This window comes from Heterocephalus glaber, unplaced genomic scaffold, assembly GCF_053883595.1.
Source record: "Heterocephalus glaber isolate CG9 unplaced genomic scaffold, H.glaber_assembly_v1.0 deba00001564, whole genome shotgun sequence".
In the NCBI taxonomy this organism is placed as follows: domain Eukaryota; kingdom Metazoa; phylum Chordata; class Mammalia; order Rodentia; family Bathyergidae; genus Heterocephalus; species Heterocephalus glaber.
Window position 1 is genome coordinate 8,041,530 of NW_028258351.1, and position 24,118 is coordinate 8,065,647.

The 24,118-nt window shown below is 46.1% G+C and overlaps 2 protein-coding genes and 1 long non-coding RNA gene across 16 annotated transcripts in view; 1 reads left to right on the forward strand and 2 right to left on the reverse strand.

Moving 5' to 3' along the window:
• Positions 1–1,267, reverse strand: part of Rhot1 (ras homolog family member T1) — a 74,986-nt gene extending 73,719 nt beyond the window's left edge. For 4 of the 12 annotated variants that reach the window (XM_087191920.1, XM_087191921.1, XM_087191916.1 and 1 more), the window contains exon 1: positions 1,024–1,265. In XM_087191920.1, coding sequence (XP_087048046.1) covers positions 1,024–1,099 — 76 coding nt within the window. In that variant the 5' untranslated portion in view covers positions 1,100–1,265. Of the gene's footprint in view, positions 1–1,023 lie in introns of all 12 variants that reach the window. The other 8 variants (XM_087191919.1, XM_087191914.1, XM_087191915.1 and 5 more) reach the window with 6 other exon arrangements.
• Positions 547–12,595, forward strand: LOC110346878 (uncharacterized). Of its 2 annotated transcripts, none has more exons than XR_002391162.2 (4): positions 547–843; positions 1,585–1,827; positions 2,368–2,464; positions 12,299–12,595. It is a non-coding gene; the product is annotated as an uncharacterized LOC110346878 (long non-coding RNA). The 2 variants fall into 2 exon arrangements; XR_002391161.2 differs by having other exon boundaries at positions 548–838.
• Positions 12,596–12,647: 52 nt separating this feature from the next.
• On the reverse strand, positions 12,648–22,723 carry Rnf135 (ring finger protein 135). 2 transcript variants are annotated; one of them, XM_004870690.4, is made up of 5 exons: positions 22,396–22,723; positions 20,840–20,965; positions 16,717–16,864; positions 14,567–14,644; positions 12,648–13,557 (listed from the first exon to the last, which is right to left on the reverse strand). In XM_004870690.4, the coding sequence occupies exons 1-5, from the start codon at positions 22,681–22,683 to the stop codon at positions 13,028–13,030; spliced, it is 1,170 nt and encodes a 389-aa protein (XP_004870747.1). In that variant the 5' UTR covers positions 22,684–22,723; the 3' UTR covers positions 12,648–13,027. The 2 variants fall into 2 exon arrangements, with proteins under 2 accessions (XP_004870747.1, XP_021104540.1); XM_021248881.2 differs by lacking the exon at positions 22,396–22,723 and adding an exon at positions 21,696–22,203.
• Between the last annotated feature and the right edge of the window lie 1,395 nt (positions 22,724–24,118).

The window sequence follows — 24,118 nt, forward strand, 5'->3', positions numbered from 1 at the left end:
GTAGGAAGTCTCGTGTGCCCGTTATTTATAAATTACCAATCAGCAATGGAAAAAATAATGGTTAAAAACAGGGACGAAAATTAGCCTTTGCCAGGCGTGGTGGCGCAGACCTGTAATCCTAGCACTCAGGAGGCCGAAGCAGGAGGCCTGCTGTGAGTTCAAGACCAACCTGGGCTACACAGTGAATTAAAGGCCAGCCTGAACTACATAGTGAGATCCTGTCACCAAAAAAAAAAAAGAAAAAAAAAAAAAAAAAGGCTTTCCAGTAACAATCACTGGCTTAACTAAAAGACTCTCCCAGGATATACTGAGAGTATATTTTCGAGGAAATACCATGGGTTCCAGGAGTTACTCCAATGGAAACCATAGGTACTATATCTTGAACTTTTCTTTTTCTTGCGGTGCTGGGGATCCAACCCAGGATCTCTCTCAAACTGAACAAGCGCTCTACAACTGAGATCCACACTCATTCCAACGCTCTATCTTAATGACAATGCACAGAAAAGAGTTAAGACTACAAGCGCAAAAGAAAATCCAGAAACCTGACCTTGCCCACAAGTCGACTACTTCTGCACCCCTCCCCCTGGCTTCCCAAGAGCCGGTTCCTGTACTCCCAATTGGCCAGCCTGCCAGTCCCAGCATCTGCCTGGCAGTGACAGACAAGGGACTCTCCAAGGAAGACAGGAGGGTCTGGAAAGAGGCGGCCTGGGAAACAGTGGGGCCCAGGAGGAAAAAGAGAGGAGCTCCAGACAGCTGGGGTCGGGTGTTCGCGGCTGAAAGGGACTCGGCTTGCGGGGAGCGCTCGGGGACAGGAAGGGGAGCTCTCGAGAGGGCCCAGGTGAGGTGAGCGGGCCAGGGCCACCGGCGGGCAGCGGAAGAGAAGAGTGCAGGGGCTGAGAGGCGCGGGGGCACGGGGAGAAGGCGGCAGAGGCGCGGAGGTGAGGAGCGCCGGGGCTGGGGTCAGGGTCAGAATCGGGGTCGAGGTCGGCGCAGGGCTGAGGCGGCCCAGGCGCGCGGACTCACGTTCTCCCACTAGCAGGATCCGCACGTCTTTCTTCATGTCGGCGGCTCGCTGGGGCCGAGCTCGGCCCGCACGCATGGAGTGAACGCCTCTAGCTGGGTGCGCCCACCCCACGGCGCCGCTCTCCACGCGCTGCCGGCGCCACCTGCCAGCCTCTCAGGCCGCTTCGCCCGAGCTTCGGCCGCCCGGGCCCGCCGCGCCGCCTCCTCGGCTGCCTCCCTGCTAGGGAGTAGGGACAGCACCAGCTCCGCCTCTTCTCGGCTCAGCGGACGGTGGCGCGGGCGACGGCGTGCGGCGAGGGACATGCGCTTTCGGATCGCGAACCCTTTTCGGGCCCTGACAGCGCCCCTGCCGTCCGGGATGGGGTAGCACAGGGCAGGGAAGCCTCGACTACCCTCCTGTAGGCACAGGGATCAGAGATACTGTTTGGGCCCGGAATTTGAGCGGCAGATTTCCTCTACTAACCCGTTTATTTTACAGAATAGGGACAGGAGAAGTTCCCTGTCCAAGGTCACATAGCTAGAGCTTGGCAGGAATCTCTCTTTTTTTTTTTTTTGTACCAGGGATCGAACTCAGGACCTCCCGTTTACCAGGCAGGTGCTGTGTCACTGAGCTAAATCCCCGGCCCAGGAATCTTCTTCTGAGCTGACTACAAGCACCAGGAGGGCAGCGACCACCCTGCCTGGTTTTCAGCTGTGTCCCCAACTCTGCTGGACAGAGCCATCCCAAGATGCCTGATTGAACAGGGTGACTGGCTCCCAGAGTTCCGCCCTGGGGGCTACCCAAAATCTATCACCCTAGCTGGGGTATTGTTTTGTTTTGTTATTTTGGCCTGTGGTAATTATAAGATGTGATTATAAAATAATGTTAGATGTTTTATTGTGTAAACAAACCCATTTCTTTGTAACTAAGCCAAATGACTTTCTTCTCTCTATGTGGTTTATTTTATGGCAGAGTTTTTTAATACTGTACTTCCCTTTTCTCAGGCTGACCCAGCGTAATGTCAGACACATAGGTTTTCTAACACTGCCTTGACTTTCTCCTGACTCCATCTGGGGGAATCTGTTGCTATATCCCTAATGCTTGGCTCACAGTGGGAGATAGATATATAGCCATGTCCCAAATAAAGACATTTATGTCAGTGGATCACATATACCACAGTAGCTATACCATATAGCCTAGATGTACAGTAGTCTATACTATCTAGGTATACATTTCTTAGAATGTATACCTGTCATAAATCACATGACTATATTATATATATATGTATATTCAATATTTAAATATTACATAATAAAATTTAAGGGGAATAAAATGTGCATAATGGCCATCTCCTTTACCCCTAGGAAGAGCTATGTGGTCTCCTGAAACAGTTCAGAGCTGCTGACCAATTTTTTAGAGTCTGAATCCAGATTCCATCACCTAATGGCTTTGTGATCCTGAGTAAGTTCTTTTACTTCTCTAAGCCTGTTCCTTCTTCTGTGATGCCAGTGATTATAGTACCTACCTCTTATGGTGGTTGTGAGGAATCAGTAAGACAATGTTTGTTTTTATTTGTTTGGTTGAGGGCCAGGGATTTAGCTCAGTGGTTCCGCTTCCTGCCTCACAAGCGCAAGGACCCAAGTTCGATCCCCGGTAGCAAAAAAAATAAAATAAAAAGGTCTACTTTATTTGTTTGAGACAGGCTCTTGCTATGTAGTTCAGCCTGGCCTTGAACTCACAGTGATCCTCCTGCCTCAACCTCCTGTGTGCTGAGATTATAGATGTGCACCACCACTCCCTTCTCTAAGATAATGTTGGTTAACCGTTTGGGATGGTACCAGCTTCCGTATATGCTCTACTGATCTCAGCTATCATTATGATCATAAAACTTCACTGGAAAGTTGTAATCCACAGATTTTGAGGCAAATACGTTGTTATGCTTACTATAGTACCTCACTATCTTAGTTGTCTGATGTTCCAACGGAGCATAGAGGAGGAAATCCTTTCAAAAACTACTCAGTCTGTAATATGATATCGGGGGGGAATGGGAAAGACTTGGTTCACTGGAAGAAGATGAAGTCATGTTCCAGAGTAGATACAATAAGGTGCACATTACTCTACAGGACTCATATGTTACCTCTCTGTGCCTGAATTTCCCCTCTCCCAAATGTAGACTGTAATCTCTTTCTTGCAGAGTTGTCTGGGGAATCCCATGAAATAATGTGCAGTTTCTCCTTGACTTACAATGAAGTTACAATGGAACAAACCCATTTTATTTTGAAAATGCACTTTCTACACCTACCCTATCGAACCCCATAGTTTAGCAACACAGTACTCTACAGGGTCTCAGTTGTTTCACCCTCCTGGTGTTGGGGCTGACTGGGAGCTGAGACTCCCTGCTGTGGCCCAGCGTTGCCCGAGGGTGTTGTACTGCATATCACTAGGCCAGGAAAACATCAGAATTGAAAATAAGTTACATAAATATCAGATCTTGAAGAACAAAGGCCTTTTACACAAAGGCAAATGCTTTAGGGCACTGCCTGCTCTAAGCAACCTTTTGTGGAGGGTCTTGATCCCAGGGGCGTCTCCATCATCTCTGCCAGCTGTGAATCTGGGGCTTCTCTAATCCCGTGGGAAGAGAAGGGGGCCTTATGATGTTGCAGATGTGTTCTGGGCAAAGGCATTGGCATTTTTATTAGGTGAAGTGTCTGGTAGGTGAGGAACTAGGGAGACAATTCATTTGAGGACCACCATAGAGACAATATTGGAAGGAACTGCCTTATAAATAAAACTTATTTAAAAATACAGGTGCAAGGGCTGCAGAAAAGCAACAGCAGGCAGTTTCAGTGGGGAGTGACTATGGTTTAGTGTAAACCAAGGCTGGCACTTGCTAGTGTATGGGAGAGAGAGAGTTTGGCTTGCCAGAGTTTCCCTCTCTGCAGTGTCAGTTTTACAGTCCTTTACCGGGTCCTTTCAGCTATGTTTCTGCCAATCTGCCTTGCCTTGCAGTTTGTTTTTTGTTTTTTGTCTTAAAATGAATGTCCTTCTTATGTTCTTATGGTATTAAGACATATCCACCAGGAGTCACTCAAATGTTTTCCTGGAGACAGTGTAGATCAGTGATTAAGAGCAGGGGCTGGGCCGGGGATTTAGCTCAGTGGTTTCACTGCCTGCTGCGAAAGCCCAAGATCCCGAGTTCGATCCCCGGAACAAAAAAAAAAAAGAGCAGGGGCTCTGGAGTCCCTCTGCCTGATAGTTCAGAACAACTCTGCCAATTACAAGGTGTGCATCATTGGACAAATTGTTCAACCTAGAGAGTGCCTCATCTGCCAAATGAAATATCAGGACATGTGTCACAAAATTGTTAGGAAGGTTAAATGAGTTTAACTCATTTAACCTAATAGGAAATCCTTAAGAATGGTGCCTGGGGCTGGGGATTTAGTTCAGTGGGACTGTGCCTGCCTTGCAAGTGCAATGTCCTAAGTTCAATCCCCAGTACCCCCCACCCCCAAAAAATGGTGCCTGGTACACGGTCAGTGATAGTGATATATAAATACAGAGGTTCCTAGGTACTTATCATTAGTTGGTTCTGAGAGGCCTGGAAACTGCCAAATTGTTTTGGCTGGAAAGGGTAGCAAGTCATGAGGTGATGGACACAATAAGTTCTAGACTGCACATTGAGTACCAAACAAATGATGATTGCCAGGACAAATTTTTCACATCAAAATGAGTCCAAGACCAAATGCGACAAGTTTCAAAGCAGTCGAGTACCAAGGCATGACTCTACTAAAAACTAAAATAAATTGTGAAGGAACTGATTTCTGTCTACCTCTCTGAGCCTGAGAATGGAGCTCCATACTGACATACACTGCAGCCAAACAGAAGTCAGGGAATGGAGTTGTTGGCAGTGAAATTTATTGTTGGGATGTTATAGACTTACTGTAGTATATTAAATAGATTGGATTAAACCAAGAAAACAGATTGATATCTAGAAGACACTGACGGAAGGTTCTTCTAGAATGCTAGGAGGGGTTCCACCTTCACAAGACAGGCTTCATCCCAGTACCATTCATGGGCACTGGGAGGTCAGAGCCAAGTGCTTTTGCCAGGAAATAAGAGGACCCATTCCGTGTGCTTATCAAAGGGAAAACTTGCAACACAGCCTCTCTCTGAGTCCCAGGCCATTGGAACAGCCCAAGCCAGTGGGCAGACTAGCTGGGTGGAAGAAATAGTGTTTGATAAATGCCTGCCACGGGGTGGGACAAGTGCTCCATCTCTGATTGGTGCATTAGACACGGTCCCCGGGCAGGAGGCCAAATAAGACTTGAGTTGGCATCAGTACCATCCATCAGACCCATCTATCTTTGGTCTCTCAAGTTAAGCCCAAGGCAGCATCCATCATCCACCTGTTCTCCACTTTCGTCTCCCACCCCTTCCATGGAGACGTCTTTCTTTTCCTCCCAAGCCTGCTCTGGTAAAGCAGAGAAGTCCAATGCCTGGAGACCAGATAGATATTTTATCTTGCTTTTCGTGCCCTTGCTCTTGGTTCACTGTTCAAACAAACATGTCCTCTGCAGAGTCCCAAGGGTCAGTCTCTAGAGGACATAGATTCTGTTTGCTTGATCTGGCCTGAAGGTACATCACTCAGCACAATTACTTATTAAAAGGCATTTGTTTATAACTGTGTTGGGAGAAAATTTCCAGACAAGAGCCTCATCTGTTGATGAGGCTGCATTTGGTTTTCTTTTTAATTTTCTCAAGCTCCTTTCAGATACAATGGAAACCAAATGCCCTCAATTAAGAGATAATTGATATTGAGAAACCTCTTTGGCCATTGTCCCCCTAAATGGCCTGAATTCCCTAATGGAGTGCTTAAGAGCATGTGTCCTGAAGTCTACATTTCTTCTTCAATACTTTGTTAGCTGCATAACAATACTAGTGGTGCTGCAATACATAGGTAGGTCTGAAAAAAATAAACCTCATCTGTAAAATGGAGCCACCTCACAGGGCTGTATTAAGAATGAAATAAAATAATGCTGGTAAATCATTCATCATATTGCTTAGCATGTAGTCTGGGCTCACATATGCACCCTAACAGCTGCATTTTAAATTTGGAACTCATTTGCTAACTTGCATTGCCCTCCAGGGAAAACTGAGCACCCTGCCCACCAAACTGTAAACTCTGAAAGGCAAAAAATGTACTTAATGCAATTTTTTTTCTTCATGCAATTTTTAATCACCTTGGAGACATTAATATTTTTGTTGACTTATATATACACTAGCCAGTGATTCTCAAAAATTTTTAGGCTCCAGGCCATTTCTGCAAAACAAAATATTCCATGGAATAGTATATTTATAAATTGTTTGCCTCTGCAAATAAGTCACCAGAATTAAGTATATTCCTTGACAATAATTCAAAAGAAGAAATATATATATACATATATTATGTATACTGTATATGTATAATTATGAATTATGTCTCTGTATAGGTAGAGGAGTGGTTCCAGGACCCTCCCTTCAGATACCAAAATCTAAGGATGTTCAAGTCATATAAAATGGTATAATATTTGCATACAATCTTGCCCATGCTCTTGTATTTAAATTTAGATCACTTACAAAACCCAATATAATGTAAATCCTATGTAAGTAGTTGCTATACTGTATTGTTTAAGGAATAATGACTCAAAAAAGTCCATATATTTCAGTACAGATACAATATTTAAATTTTTTTTTGATCTGTAGTTGAATTCAGAGGTTTGGACAGAACCTGATGATACGGAAGACCAACTCTATTTTATTATAACATTATATATATTATATAATATTGTTATATATGTAATGATATTGTGAAATATATACTTGGTCTTCATCCATTTTGGACATGCAGCTCCTAAAACCATGGGAATAGCCGAGCAGAGTGGAGCATGCCTGTAATGCCAGTGCTTGGGAGGCAGAGACAGGAGGATTGCCTTGAGTTTGAGGCCAGACTGAACTACATAGTGAGTTCAAGACCAGCCTGAACTACAAAGTGAGACTGTATCTCAAAAAAAAACCCCTGGGAATCTCCAGAGTGGTAAGAGTGTCTCTTGTATGAAGATGAGATAATGTGGCTGGGGTCTCCTAGAGAACTTCAGGATGGGGATAATCACCAGAAAGACCAAGGCATGATCAAAGAATTGAATATGGAGTTGATCCACTGTGATCTGACCAGTTATGTCTATGCATAAAAACCATAAAAACCCCACAGGACTGAGTCCCAAGGGCTTCTAGACAGCTGAACATGTGGAGGGCCCTGGAGGGTGGAAGTCCATTCTTTTCCTGTGCATCTCTTCTATCTGGCGGCTGATCTGTGTTTTCTGTAATATCCTTTATAATGGACAAGTAAACAAGTATGTGCTTCCCTGAGTTCTGTGAGCTGCCTTAGAAAATCAGTCCAAACCCAAAGAAGAGATCATGGGACCTCTGGTTTAGAGCCAGGCAGTCAGAAGCACAGATTACAACTTGGAGCTTGTGATTGGCATCTTAGATTACTGAGCTCTCAACCTGTGGGATCTGATGCTAGCACCACATAGGATAGTGTTAGAAAGGAGTTAAGTTATGGGATATCCAGCTAGTGTCCACTGCAAAACTGCTTGCTTGGTGTATGGGGAAACAACCCCCATGTGCCTAGAGTCACAGAAACATTCTATGTTGCCTAGAGTGTACAGACTAGGACGAAGGACATTTTGGTTTTGGTTTCCTTACAGACTCAAATTAAAATACCCTGCAAGAAGCCAGGTGTGGTGGCTCATGCCTATAATCCCAGCACTCTAGGAGGCTGAGGAAGGAGGATTACAAATTGGAGACCAGCCTGAGCAATTTAGTGATTTAGCAACACCCTGCCTCAAAATTTTATCTTAAATAAAAAGGGGTTAGGAATATAGCTCAATGCAAACACCCTGGGTTCAATCACTAGTGAGAAAGAGAGAGAGAGACAGAGACAGGGCAGGGGGCAGAGACAGAGACAGACAGACAGAATAAGAGAGATAGACAGACAGAGACACATAAAGAGACAGACAGAGATAGAGACAGAGACAGAGAGACAAAGAGAGAGACAGAGAATATGAATGAGAGTGTGGATAAAGAGATAAAGAGGGAAGAGAAGGACTAGAGTTGAGATTTTTTTGAAGCAGCAAAATCAAATTACAGAACTTGGTGCCTAACTGATACGGAAAATGATAAGGGAAAATAAAAATCATGGGAAGGCCAAACACTATGTCCTGGAGATTGTCACTGCTCAAAGCCATGAGGTTCTGTCTCTCAAGGCATATGCTTTCAACAATAAAGGTGAACCAGCCTCACTGAGTAGGAAGAGAAGAGACAGCCCTTCAGAGGGGAGGGGTGGCTATGAAAGAATCGGGACCAATGTGAAAACCCAGGTGTCTCTGGAAAGAGGAAGACAGAGGGATTCTACTGCATCAGACTTATCTCTTAGATTCTTGTTCCCAAAGAGGTGGAAAAGTGGTAACTGTACACTGTACAGAGAAACTGAGAAACAGTGACTTTTGCATCCAGAAAGTTTTTCCTTCTGTTATAAGCTATAAGCATTACCTCTTTCTTTCTTTCTTTTTTTGTTTTTGAGACTGGATCTTGCTATGAGCTATGTAGTTCAGGCTGGGCTTGAACTCACTGTGTAGCCCAGGCTGGCCTCAAACTCACATCAGTCTTCCTGCCTCAGCCTCCTGAGTGCTAGGATTATTCACCACCACACCTGGCAGCTTTTCCTGTTTCTCTTATCTTCAATCCTGATTAAGTCAAGGTGAAATCCTAGTAAATCTCTAACATCTAATAATCTCCTTGGGGAGCCCCCGGGAGTCCCCCTCACCCCACAAGTCCCAGTTCAGAGCCTTAGACAGAAGACAATACCAAGCTAGTCACATCGCTTTATTTTGCTTGAAATTTGTCTAGGAATGAATAACCTACCTAAAACACATGCTTCTGTTTTCATCTACACGAGTAAAAGTGATATTTCTTCTGAAATAAATACTTGAGAGGGTGAAAGTGAGTTGATTTAGGAAAAAAACATTCATTAAGTACAATATAGGAGATATGCAGATGTGATAAGAATCACGCAGGTGGCACATGAACACCTGAAGTCTGGGAAACATTCAGGCCTAAAAACAAAATTTGTGAGGGCCAGGGATTTAGCTTAGTGGTTCTGCCACCTGCCTCGCAAGCACAAGGACCCGAGTTTGATCCCCGATACCAAAAAAAAAAAAAAAAATTGTGGCTTGTCAGGAAGGGAAATCCCACATCAAATCCAATCTTCAGGATAATAGTAAATACAACTGAAGAGCCTCCCTTTTCTGTTAAAAGCCCTGAGTCCCCTTAGGAAAAGAATGGAGATATAAATTAAGATCTATCTATCTAACTATATATCTATGTATATAGATACCTACATACATAGATACTGAATTCTAGCTTCCCAGTATGATAGTATTGGGGGACTTTCATTAGGTCATAGGGTTGGAGCCTTCATAATGGGATTAATTCCCATGTGAAAAGAGAAACTAGAGAATTATCCCCATCAGCTACCAAGTCTGCTGGCACCTTGACCTTGGACCTCTCAGCCTCCAGACTGGGAGAAATAAATCCCTGTTATTTATAAGCCACTCAGCCTACAGTATTCTGTTCAGGAGCCAGAATAGACTCAGCCAATCCCCGTGGTAAGTCTTTCCAACTTGGTCCATGAGTGAATGATTTCCTCACCGCACAATGCAGACCCAAGTGAGAGGTCCTTCATCTGCTGGCATTCTGGTTTTTCTTCTTGGAGGATTTTCTGGGGGTTTTTTTCGATTTTTTTTTACCGGGGATCGAACTCAGATCCTTGCACTTGTGAGGCAGGCACTGGAACCACTGAGCTAAATCCCTGGCTAGGATTTTCTGTTTTGATTGAGGGAAAGATGCCCTTTTCCACACTGTGCTATAGGGAATATGCTGATGATAAATGTGAGACAAAAGCAGGGGAAACAAACATGGTAACCTCTACCCCCCACTTTTGTGACTCTTGTGCTCTGGCTTTTGTGTAGAGAAATCTTGTAGCCAGCAGATAAACCCCACTATCACCAAGGCCCCATTATCCAACCCCCTGAGAGTATGGTATCTAATCAAAGGACATCAGGAGTCTAAAACTCTGCTCTCTAAATTCTGAATTTTGGCAACAAGGCAAATATCAAGGTGACACTGAGATAATAAAAGCTCTATAAAGCAGAAAGTGAAGGCAGAGAACCCAGGGCCTTGCACATGCTAGGCAAGCGCTCTACCGCTGAGCTACATCCCTAGCCTTAGAAAGTCTTTTAGTGTTATCTGGCTCAGAGAGAAGTCCTGTCCCTGCTTAGTCCAGGCACTTTTAGTAATGGCAATGACCACCAGCAATCAGATGGGAAAAAAGCATCTCATGACCTCAAAGCTAGCCGCATCCCATCAAAGAAGAAGCCTGGCCTTGGCTTTTATGTGGGACATGAGCAGAGGGCAATAGAAAAGCCAGAGATGTAAGAGGGGGAAAACTCGGCCTGATCCCAGCTCTGCTGAGACCAGAGAACCCTGGAGAAACCACTAACCCTGTATGCTCCTGTCCTCCCCATGAATGGGTTGGTCAGAAGGCTCAAAGCAAATTAGTAGATGGGGGGGGGGGTGCGGCTCACCTCTCTCCTCAAGGATATATGTATAAACTAGTTGTGAATCTCAAGATGTTAGAAGCCAAGCTGTAGTTCTGTCACTGTCACTCTGGTTATAATCACCCTTGCAGCCTTCAAATTGCCTCACTTGTTACTTTAATTCTTTGAGCAACTCTGAGAGAAAGATCAGAAAGTGTCAATAATAATCGCCTCCGTTTTACAGAGGAGAAAGGTCCAAGGCTCCTGGCTGCTCTGTGCGCCAGGGCCTTCTGCTCAAGCCAGCCCAGTGGTGCTGCACAAGCATCTTCAAAACCATTGCTGATGTACACGGGGGCCGGGGATTTAGCTCAGTGGCACTACACCTGTTTCCCAAGCACAAGGTCCTAAGTTCGATCCCTGGTACCAAAAAAAAACAAACCAAAAAACCAAAACAAAACCAGTGCTAATGTAGCTGGGGGTCCTTCTACAGAAGAACTGCTAGGGAGCCAGGGATTTAGCTCAGTGGTTCCGGTGGTTCCAGTGCCTGCCTCGCAAGAGCAAGGTCCTGAGTTCAATCCCCTGTACCAAAAAAAAAAAAAAGAAAGAAGAACTGCTAGGGAAAGAAAGGGAGATGTAGGGAGACATGTAAATTAGTAGACTTAGGACTCCCAACTGATGAAAGGTATGAGTTTTTTCTGGGGTTGATAAAAATGCTCCAAACTTTAGATCACAGTGGTGGTTTCATGACTTTGAGAATATGCTAAAAAGCATTTGTTTGTACAGTTTAAGTAGGTGAGTTTTATAGGATGTAAATTGTATCTGAACAAAGCTGTTTTTAAAAAGGCATACTAATTTTTAAAAACTGGGCAAGACTAAGCTGGTGTGGTGACATGCCTGTGTCACTCAGCAACTCTATGAGGCTGAGGCAGGAAGATTGGAAGTTCAAGCCCAGCCTGGGCAATTTAGTAAGACTGCCTCAAAATAAAATTTTATAAAAGGACTGGGATTGTAGCTCACCAATAGAGGGCTTGCCTCACATGTACAAAGTGGGCTGTTGGTATCACTGAAAGCTCTCAAAGGTTCACCATCACTGCTCTAGAGAAAGGCATGGAAATGGTTAGTGGGAATGTCAGGATTGCTTTCAGTAGAGGGAGGGTTTTGTGGTTGGGCCCATGAAGAAGCCTTTTTTTTTTTTTTTTTGGTACCGGGGATTGAACTCAGGACCTTGCACTTTTGAGGCAGGCAGTGGCACCACTAAGCTAAATCCCGGCCCCCATGAAGAAGCTTTTGAGGATGGTAGTAGGTTTTATTTCTTGACCTGAATGGTAGTTACAAGGGTATTTAAGGTTCACATGTCTTTTGTGTAGTTTTCTGTATCTGTTTTGTTATATAATAAAATGGTTTTTTCAGACCACAAGAAATCAAGTATGAAACGACACCCTGTGCCAAACCACCATGGCCCCCCTGCACCTCACCTCCCGGTGTTCATGCCTTCGTGTTGTCCCCTCCCCTTGAGTGTGGCTGTGACCTGTGACTTGCTTCTAACCAACAGATCAGGGAAAAGGCAATGGGATGTGTGCCATCAGGTGTCTACGTGATTATCACATACAATTTCATGTCTGAATTGCTAGGAGACTTTCTCTCCCTTGTTGGTTTTCAGGATGCAAACAGCTGTGCTGAGGAAGCCCTGGGGATAAAGAGCTGAGGATGGCCTCCGGCAGCAGCCAGCAAGGCACCCAGGCTCTCTACCCTGCAGCCCTGCATGTGGAACTGAGTGCTGCCCACACCTGAGCCTGGGAGCGGATCCTGGTTGAGCCTCTGATGACTCCACTGTGGGCCCAGCAGATGTGTCAATCGCAGCTTGTGAGAGGCAGATTGTAAACTATGCCCTTCTCCTGACCCACAGACACTGAGATAATAAGTGTGTGTTGTTTTGATAAGTAAACCATGCTCTTTATATTTAGGGGTTCCTAAGGCCACCCCCAGGTTTGATGATTCACTACAAGGACTCACTGAATGCACAGTTATGATTTATTGCCGTGAAAGGACACAGAATGAAGTCAGTCGTGGAAAGAGGCACACAGAGCAGGGTCCAAGGTGACCCTGCCCCAGGGGAGTCCTGAGGACAGGGCTTCATTCTCCCAGCAGTGGAGTACTGCCAAGGAGGGGGGCTCCCTCTGGCTGCAGTGTCCCAGGCTTTCCTGGTGTTCAATCATGTTAACATAGCTCAGTGCCCACATGGGTCACTGAATCTGCTGAGGCCAAGACCCAAAGCCCCCAGCCCAGGTAACAAACAAACAAACAAAGCATGATCTTAGGTCAAGTTGCCAACCTACTTGAATGCAGGGAGAGAGACCAGGAAACTACCATTTTAACCCATGAGGGATCTTTATACCCTTGCTTGCTTTATGATCAGGGAGTTTCCCCACCTTAAGCCAAACAGCCAGAAGGCAGGGTGCAGGGGAGAGAAAGCCGAGACCTCACATTCATATATAAGGCTGTCCTGATTGGCCACTGAGTAGAAGGCAAGCTTCCCCTCCTCCAGGTCCAGCCAGATGCCCACCACCCCAGGTCTGTCTGATCCAAGGACAGTTTCCTTGGCCATGGTCCATGCAGAGAGCTTGCCAGTCCCCTTCCATTCAATACACCAGGAGTCCATAGTCCTTCCCAGCATCTGGTTCCTGGCCATGGTCCAGGAAGCCACCCCAACTGCCCAGTCATTGCAGTACTGAGTGTCCACTTCCCAGTACTGCCGCCCAGAGGAGAGGGCCTGGGAACACAACACCTGGCTGGCTGAAAACCTCTGGGGACTCCAGGGATAGTTCTGTTGGCCGTGACACACTGTCACTGACCGGCAATCCTTAGACACCTCCAGGCTACAGGACAGACTTCTCAAGTCAAAGGTCGGTGTGATGGCCCCTGGGGAGGAGAAAACACAACCACAAGAACACAGCCAAGTTAGCTTTTGATCTTCCATGCTAACAGGGCCCTCAACAGCAAATGCAACATTGTATCTTTTGGTGTTTTACTCTTATAGGCACTAAAATTGGTACATCAACTTCCAATTTTCTGCCATGCGCTTTATGCTATTATAGCAACAATACCTCACTCCTGCCTTATATTTTACTTTTCTATCTTTCAGAATACTTTCTCTGAATCCCACCCAGCACAGTCACCTCTTGCTTTCTCAACACCTCTGTGCTTTATGAGTTGGACCATAGCTGTCTGTATCTCTCTAGTTAAACTTCAGCTTTCTGGTAAAGGTCCATATCTTACACATTTTGTATATTTTATATTGTTTCCTTTAGGAAAAAAAAAACAGTGCTGGGGATCAACCCAGAGCCTCATGGATGCTAAGCAAGCACACTACCACTGAGCTGCACCCCAGCCCCTAATGCATCTTATGAGTAAATCAATGCTTGCTAACATTTGTATACCATGAGTACTGCAGGCACTTTACACACAGACACCCCTGTGACCCTCATGGCAATCCCACAAGAGAAGTACTGCTAGCATCTCCATTTTACAGATGAGGGAACTTCGGCTCTAAGAGGCTTAGTTAGTAACTCATCCCAGTTCGTGCAGATAATGATCGAAGCTGCTGGGAGTCAAACCTATGGCTCCAGAATCCATAGGGCAGCAGCAGTGCTGATGCAGATGAGGAAACAGGCAACTGGCTGTGAACGGTGGCCCAGCATGGATTGTCTGGGTCACAGGTTTTCTGGGATCTGAGTGCCCATGGGTGTAGCTGAGCCTATAATTTGGGGATCTCAACTGTCTTTGCCTTTGGATTGACCTCCAAATGTGGAGAGACCCAGTCTGGGGAGCAAATCTGTGGGCTCTGCATCAGGGAAATGGGCACAGCACGTTCTCGAAGCTCCTCTCTGCAGTGGGCCAAACACAAGCTTTAAGTGGACCACATACTTACACTGAGCAAACTGGGAGGTCCTCTTGTGTTCAAGGCAGCTCTGGTCAGGCCGTGGGCACGAGGAGGAAGATGGAGCTTCTAGGAGTTCCACGAAGGAATGAAAAAAATGAGGAGGAGGAATCCCACCAGAAAAAGCCAAATGAGAGTGTCCAGATAGCACGATCCAGACACCTGGCCCACCTCCCTCACCATCACCACATTTCTGAGCAGCAGGACTTGATCAGACAGTATTCATGCAGGCACGCCCAGCCCCAGTTCTCACTGTGCACATTTCACTGTCTGACTCCTCGCTACGCCCTAAGCTACTCACTGGAGGGAATTTCACTCATCTTCATGTTCTTAGCACCAAGGCTCACATGAGCCCCATATCTAGAAGGTGTCTGATGCCTATTTAGCAAATAAATAACTAATAGAGTTTCAGGGGATGGCAGCACTCTGACACCCAGAATACTCATGACCTTCATGTGGACTTACACCTCATGTGGTGTAAGTTTCATCTCAACTGCCAACAATACCTCCTACCTCCCTCTCAACACACCAAGTTGAACTGTTAGCTTAAAGCACCTATCTGTGCTCTCAATGACCATCTAGGGAGAGCAGGAAAGCTGAGGGAAGCATTAGAATGGGTGAAGATGAAACCTTCCCTCATTTGGATTGTGAAGTGACAGCTGCATAAAGTAAATCTAAGATGCAGACCAATGAAATGAAAAGCCCTGTGTAGGATATGAGCTATGACAACTTAGGGCATAAGAACAGGCAAACTGCCCAGCAGAGGCAGTTCTGAAAACTCAGGTGGATATGAAGCAATCCAAGTATCCATCAATGGATACTGCTACCAAATGTGGCACATGCAAGAACTGATCAAAAATACGGTGACTTTTAAAACCTCAAACTACTCCCCCTCATTTTGAACACTTTTACCCCATCATTCTTGGCAATGAGTCTTTTTTTTTTTTTTTTTTTGGTACCAGGGATCAAACTCGGGACCTTGTGCTTACGAGGCAGGCACTGGAACCACTGAGCTAAATCCCCAGCCCCCCTTTTTTTTTTTGGTACCATGGATCAAACTCGGGTCCTTGCGTTTTGGAGGCAGGTGGCAGAACCACTGAGCTAAATCCCCAGCCCCCTTACTTTTTAAACTAATACTCACTAATGCTTTTTGTCCCTATTGATGGGGGAGATAATATAACTGTTTACTATTTTAAACTTTTTTTTTTGAGACAGGGTCTTATTATGTGGTTCAGGCTGGCCTTGAACTCACTATGTAGCTGAGGCTAGCCTTGAACTGGCAGTGATTCTCCTGCCTCAGCCTCCTAAATGCTAAATACTAGTAAGTATTAAGGAGATGAAATTTCATAATAAATTAATCTCTCTGGGTCTAAACCAGATTGCTTACCCAGTATTTATAATAGGTTTTATAAAATGTATGATAGCTTGTATAGAAGGAAAAAAATTAATTTAATTAAATTGTTTTAATTAAGAAGGTGATTGTACATAAATACCTGCTATATAAACTTAGTTATTGAGAAGTTTCTTTACAATACAATCTAAACAATTTGGTTTTATTTACTATACAAAGAAAATAAGCCACAACTTTTATTTTTGTTTTTAAAGTAACCAGCTTGAGTGTGGTGGTGCATGCCTATAATTCCAGCACTCAGGAGGCTGAGGCAGGAGAATCACTGAGAATTCAGCTCCATTCTGGGTTACAGTGAGTTCAAGGCCAGCCTGAATTACAGACCAAGATCCTATCTCAAAAAACAAAACAGGAGGGCCAGGGATTTAGCTCAGTGGTTCCGATGCCTGCCTCATAAGTGCAAGGACCTGAGTTTGATCCCTGGTACCAAAACAAACAAACAACAAAAAAACAGGGCTGGGGATTTAGCTCAGCGGTTCCGCTTGCCTGCCTTGCAAGCGGAAGGATCCAAGTTCGATCCCCAGTACCCCCCCCAAAAAACAAAGCAAAACAAACAAAACCCCAACTGATCCGCTACAGACATTCCTCAGCCCTCTCCTACTTGATTTACACCACCACAGCAATGAAGGAGCCCCAGGCTCTGGGACCCTGTCCCCAAAGAACAAAGCTATGGAGTGCTTTGTCATTTCCACTCCACTTCCACACTTATTTCTCCTTAAGAAAATCAGCTCACCCTGTGTTTGTGCTTCAGGGGCCTCTTTCCATGAGAAGTTTCCATGTAATTTTTCTTGAATTTCTTCGAGGTCCCGGAGAATCTTTCTCATTTCCCTCTCTGATGTGCTGGAAGTCATCAGTGTTAGAGAAGCCAGGGAAGACAAGGCCTGTTGATGAATCACAAATAACAAACAAAAGTCCCCACTGGAACCCATCAAATATTATATTCAAGTTCCAACATCCATCTATAATTTTCCATTTAATTCCTAGAAGATTTTAAAAAACAAAACTAGATTCTCAAAATTGAGGCTGGTGACAGCTCAATGGTAGTGTACTGCCTGGCAGCTGCAAGGCCCTGGGTTCCATCCCCACCGTGACTAAGGAAAATATGTACCAAATGGGGGTTACAGAGGTTCTAATTCAATTTGCTTGCTTTCTTGCTTTTATTATTATTATTTTTTTGCTGCTGGGGATCAAACCCAGGGCCTTGTGCATTTTAAACATGTGCTCTGTGGCAGAACTACTCCCCTAGCCTAATTAGTTCGCTTTAAAATGCTACATATGTTCCAATACTTTCCAGGCTTCTCTTTCCATGTGTACAATACATGAATCTACTGGGTAATACCTATTTTTTTTTTTTTTGGTACCGGGAATTGAACTCAGGACCTTCAGCTTTTGAGGCAGGCAGAGGAACCACTGAGCTAAATCCCAGGCCCTGTAATACCTATTTTAAAAAATATTTTAATCCCATTAAAAGAGCTTTACAAAACAAATACAGAGAGTTAAAAACAGACAAAACTGGGCTGGGGATTTAGCTCAGTGGTTTTGCCGCCAGCTGTGCAAGCACAAGGACCCGAGTTCAATCCCTGGTACCAAAAAAAAAAAAAACAGACAAAACAAACAGCTGGGTGTGGTGGAGGGCACCGATAACCCCAACACTCAAAAGGCTGAGGCCAGAGGATCATTGTAAGTTCTAGGCCAGCCTGGGCTACTTAGTGAGTTCAAGGCCAGCCTGAACTAAATAGTGAGATTTTATCTTTAAAAAGTCAAACCAAACCAAATACAAAAAATAGTCACTAACGTAAGCCACAGGTCAGGATTATCTACAAACTCTGTCATTATATAATGTCACTTCTCAAGAGGCAATGTAAATATGTTTCTGGTATCCTGCTTTCCACTCTGGGGCTTTCCAATACATGCTCCCTGACTTTCTTTAACCTCAGGTCCTGTTATTCCTCAATACAACCTCTAATCTGGTCATCTACTTCAGCACTTGGCTTTCCTTCCCAATTCTGCAGAATCCATTCTGCATCCTTTTCACCAAACACAGCAACAGTACGCACTCTACTTAAAGAGTACTTTCCATCTGTATTTCTCATCTCTAATTTGCATACTAGGCTCCCAAGGTAGGTGTATTATTCCCATTTTACTTCAAGAAGTTAAAGTTCTTGGAAGCACACCCTGTAATTCCAGCACTGGGGAGCAGGAAGTTTGCCATGAATTCACAGAAAAAAGTTAAAGTTTATGGAGACCAACTAAATTGCTATGCTTAATAACATCATCCTCTGTATTCACATTGACAAGCACTTGTTTTGTTTTGTTTTTTGAGACAGGGTCTCACTATGTAGCCTAGGCTGGCCTCAAACTCACAGCATTCCTCCTGCCTCAGCCTCCCGAGTGCTAAGATTGCAGGCCTGCATCACCACACCCAACTCAAGCAATTTTTAAAGAGAAGATTCTCTCTCTCTCTCTCTCTCTCTCTCTCTCTCTCTGGAATAGAGCCTTGCTTTGTACCCTTGCTTGTAATTCACGCTGGCCTTGAACTTACCATGTAGCCCAGGCTGGCCTCAAACTCACAGCATTCCTCCTGCCTCAGCCTCTTGAGTGCTGGAATTACAGGCATGTGGCACCACTCAGCAGAAGATTTTTTAAAAATTATCACAAAAAACTAAGGAGGTGGCAGACCATGAATCTTCACTCCTCTTGGGCCAGGGATTTAGCTCAGTGATTCCACTGCCTGTCTTGAATCTTCACTCCTCTATCACAGATAAGAACCTGAGGCTCAGAAGACAGACGACTCACCCAAGGTCATAAATCTGAGGAAGTGGCAATGTTAGGTCTGGAAGTCAGACCTGCAGACTTTGTATCTTAGCACATGGCACCCGAAAGGCCCAGATTCACTCATTCAGTTGAGTACCTACTGTATGTGCCATGTACCATACAAGGGCCTGGGAATACAATGGTAAACAAAAGCATCAAAGTCCTTATCCTCAGGAAGCAGGGTCCAGTGCAGAAGAAGGGGGCAGATATTAATAAAGTATGGCACAAAGCTTTATAAAGTTGGAGCTGTGATAATTGCCACAATTGAAAAGATACATTAAATCCTAAGAGTCTCTAGCAAGGGAATTAAATTTGTCAAGAAAATCAGCGATCATTTCTCTCCCAGGAAAGGACAACATAGCTAGGGTGTGGAAGAGAAGACGTTGCCTGGAGGATGCAGTAAAGGAAAAGAATCCTGTGATAGGGCTCCTATAGCGACAAGATGCAAGATCTACTGTAGGATTGGGTGTGACCAGCGCAGCCAGGGCTCACAGAGCCGGGGGAGGTGAGAGGAGAGGAGCAGGAGAGGGCGACAAGGGCAGATTCTACTGAGCTTTGCTAGTCCTGTGAGATCTGGGTCTTAATCCTAAGTGAACAGATGTTGCTTGAGTGTGGATCTAAATGTCTCCCAAAGGCCCAGGTGTAAAAGACTGCACCCCCAGGTGGCACTACTGGGGGGCTGTAGAACCTCTGGGAGGGGGGTCCTGCTTGGCATCTTTAGGTCATGGGAAGGCTGCCCTGAAAGGGATTGTGGGGCCCCAGCCCCTCCTCTTTCTCTCTTTTGGTCCCTGACTATGAGGTGAGCGGTCTCACTCCACCCCTATCAGAGGCCTAAGAGCAATCCATCCACCTGATCAGGGTTAGGACCTTTTCTCTTCACAAGTTCATTGCCTTGGGTATTTGTTACAGTAACGGAAAGCTGATTAACACAGACGTCATGGGAATGTGTTGAGCAGATGAGTTACATGATCAGATTTATGTCTGAGATGGTCTGGTCACTCAGATGACCAGAGAGGAACAGACTGGAACAGGTGGAGTGGTGCACTGACAGCCCTGTGATGGCAGTACAGGCAAGGCTTGTCGCAGGCTTGCATGAGAGCTTTCAAAGGACCTCCAGAGTGGTGACTGAATGATGTTTAGGCAGGCCTTGGAGCCAGTGTGCTGTCTGTTAGGGTACTGAAGGAGGCGGTGTGACTTCCGGGTCCCTGGCTTGTGCACTTGGGGCCAGTTCTGAGATGGGGAACCCCAGAGGAAGAGCACTTTGGAGTGTGTTAAATGAGACTTGCTTTTGAGATATGCAAGAGGAAAAGATGAGAAGAAAGAAAGTCATCTAGAGCTCAAGATGTTTCCAGCCTGAGTGCATGCCTGTACTCCCAGCATTCTGGGTGAGGCAAGAGGATCCCAAGTTTGAGCCCAGCCTAAACAGATTAGTGACTTAGTGAGACTGACATTTTTGTTTGTTTCTTTTTGTTTTTTGAGACAAGGTCTCACTATGCAGTTCAGAGTGGCCTTGAGCTCTCTATGTAGCCCAGCCTGGCCTCAAATTCACAATGATCCTCCTGCCTCAGCCTTACAAGTATGTGCTACCACCTCCAGCTGTGAAGCTGTCTCAAAATAAAAAATTTAAAAGGGTGGGGGAAGTAGCTTGGGGTGAAGGCCCTGTTTGCAAACTGCCCCCCTTCCCTGGTGGGTGCCAGCTTGCAGCTGTATTTGTGCATTGTGCTAGTTAATCTTCGTTGATAATTTGACTGGATTAAGAGACTCTAGCAGAGGTGACTGGGTCATGGGCTGCTATGTGCAACAGTGGATTAATCCACTGACGTTCACAGGGTAGCATGAGGAGGTGGGGCCCAGCTGGAGAGGTGGGTCACTTCTGAGGCTTCCATAGCTCACCTTCCACGCAGCGAACTTCCAAGCACCCATTTGGTAGTAAAAGACCGAGACACTCAGCGGCCTTTGGCTCTCCACACATTCACATTGCTCCAGCAGAAAGCTGCCCCACCCCCGCCTCTTCCCTAGGGGCTGCTAGCCCCGGTGCTCACTTTCTCAGCCAGTCCGGGTCTGGAGAGGGGTCTCTGCCTCTGGATGCTCTTGGTAATGTCCACCAGCTTCCCCACCAGCGCTGTCAGTTCCTGGACAACCTCCACGATACTCTTCTGTACTAGCACCTTGAAAAGAGCAAAGCTGATGCTATGATTTGGAGATTTTTTTGTTTGTTTGTTTGTTACCAGGGAATCAAACTCAGGTCCTTGCGCTTGCGCAGCAGGCGGCGAAACCGCTGAGCTAAATCCCCGGCCCTCATGCTATGATTTGGATCTAAGATGTTCCCCAAGCTGGCTGTGGCAGACCGTGCTTGTAATCTGAGCACCCTGGGAGGCTGAGGCAGGAGAATCACAAGTTTGATTTCAGCCTGGGCAATTTACCGATTTAGAAAGACCTTGTCTTGAGAAAAAGAAAAAAAAGAAAGGCTGGTAATGTAGCTCAGTATGAAGGCCTTGGGTTCAATCTCCAGTACCATAAATATATAAATTTTTAAAATAGGCAAAGGACTTGAATTGATATTACTCCAAACAAGATAAATGATGGTCAATAATTGCAGGAAAAGACACTCAACGTCATTGGTCAAGGGAGAAATGTAATTCAAAACCATGGGTACCACTTCACACCTGTACAAAGCTGCGAGGCTACGATAAAAACAAAACACTGAAATAACAAATGCTGAAGGGGTAGAGGAAAATCGGAATGCTCTGCCAATGATGGAGGAAATGTACAGGGGTGCAGCCAACCTGGAAAATATGTTGCTTCTTCCTCCACAGAGCTCACATAGAATTAACCAGGCGATACAGCAGTTCTGCTCCCAGGCACATAGGAAAGGGCAAGAAATACGTGTGAGTGTACCTCCGGGTAGAGCGTGGGCTCACACTGAGGAGTCCTGGGTTCAGTCCCCAGCAGAGAGAGACCTTGGGGCGGGGGAGAGGGAAAATACGGACTCTGTTGAAAACAACTGAAAATTGAAATGTTCATCGAAGGATAAATGGATTTAAAAGTGTTACACTGCCTGGCATGGCACTTACCTGTAATCTCAGCTATTCAGGAGGCTGAGGCTGGAGGATCACAATCGCCCTCACAGTGAGACTCTTTCAAAATAAAAAAGATGTGGATGGGGGCTGGGGATTTGGCTCAGTAGTGCCACTGCCTACCCCGCAAGCGCAAGAACCCGAGTTCGATCCCCGGTACCAAAAATAAAGAAAGATGTGGATGTAGCTGAGTGACTTTATACTTTTCTAACATTTCCAAAGATTCTCCTATTGATGGATTGAATGGCTGTACGAGGGATTGAACCCACGGCCTTTGCCCTGAGTGACACCCCCTCTCTCCCAGCTCTTTTCTAACTTTTCTTGCGAGACAGTCTCACTGTGTAGCGGAGCTGGGCTCCAACTTGCGATCCTCCAGCCTCAGCCTCCCAGAGTGTGAGATTTCAGGCGTGCGCCATCACCGCGTCCACTTGCAGGGTGGGTTTCGGTTTCACTTGGAACGGGCCTGGAGAGTGGGGGCGGGGGAAGGCAGCCCGAGGCGGCGCCGCGGCCCGGGTCCCTACCGGCGGCGGTGAGGGTTGCGGGGCGGGCGTGGGCTCCAGCTCGGCGACGGCGGCGCGGACCTTGTCCGCCAGGTGCTGCAGTAGCGGGTTCTTTCGCAGCGGGGCGCGCGGCGCGGGCTCGCGGCAGGCGGGACAGGCCCGGGGCGACCCCGCGCGCCACGCGCTCTCCAGGCAGGCGCGGCAGAAGCTGTGGCCGCAGGGCAGCGTGGTCGGGTCGCTGAGCAGCTCCTGGCAGATGATGCACCCCAGGTCGTCCTCGTCCAGCCACACCGGGACCGCGCCCGCCATGGCTCCGCGCCGCCGCCCACGGAAGTCTCCCGCCCGCCGACTCCTCCCTCGCTTCCTTTCCCTCCGCCTCCGCCGCCTCCCCGCCTTTGTTGTGCTTTTGGAGATGTCACTTCTTATTTTAATATTTTTTCTTTTTACAGAAGAGGAATTTCTTTTATTTAGTTTGTTTTTGGAGACAGGGTCTCGCTATGTAATTCGTGCTGACCTTGACTGGCTCATGTGCCCAGGCGATCCTCTTGCCTCAGCCTTCAGAGTGCAGGGAAGGAAGTAGACGTGCGCCCCCTCATCCGGCTAATTTATTCTTTTTATTTATTTATTTTATTTTTGGTACCGGGGATCGAACTCGGGTCCTTGCACTTGCGAGACAGGCGGCGGAACCACTGAGCTAAATCCCCGGCCCCTGGCTAATTTATTCTTCATAAAATAACTTGACTTTTCACTTTACAATCTGTTGTGTACACTTTTGTCAGTGTATAGTATTGGTCCGTCATGTGGCTATTCTTAATTAAATTTTATTTTTATTAGTACCTGTTTTCAGTCCATGATGGTTACATTCGTGGTGAGGAGTTGGTACACGTACAGAGCACACCTTAATTCCTTTCCCCGCTGCTGCTGCTGCTGCTGCTGAAAGCTGACTTGGAGCCGCTCCTGCGCAGCCGTCTGGGCAGAGCTGACCTTCACGTCCGACCTCCCGCCCCGGATAATCATCTCGAACCCGCTAGGAACCCACTGAAGTCCCAAAAATCCCCTTTAGGTTGCCCGCCCCATGCAACGCCAACCCCCGGGAGGAGAGAGGGTTCAATTCCGGAACTCCTTTATGGCGCCCATTAGGTGTCACCCAGACCCTCTAACAAGTAGTGAGGGTTTAAAAAGTAGTGAGGGTTTAAAGAGCACAACTGGGACATTTTGAAAATACCGGTGCTCTCTGGACATTGTGTTGCACACCTGTAATCCCAGCTGCTCAGAAGGCTGAAGCAGGAGAATTCAAGCTCGAGGCCAGCCTGGGTAATTTAGCGAAAATTTGCCTCAAAACAAATATTTTAAAAGGGGATGAGGATGTAGCTCAGTGGTAAAGCGCCTGGTTTCCATCTCTAGGGGTGGGAAAACAAAAAACACAACACGATGTTTGAGCCCCATTGGGGCGAGGCGCTAGCAAGCGTGTTATAAAATCACCCCAAGTGGCCAGGGATTTAGCTCAGTGGTTCTGCCGCCTGCCTTGCAACCACAAGGACCCAGTTCGATCCCTGGTACAAAAAAAAAAAAAAAAAAAAATCAACCCAGGTGATTGTAATGCGCAGCTGAGAGTGTGACTGACGCCTAGAGTTTTAAAATCACGACTATAATTAGATTATAAGATCACGATTAAAATTATGGCTGCCCTTTGCGGGCTGGTACTAATGAGCACCCGGATGAAAACCTGGGGAAGTTTTACCTC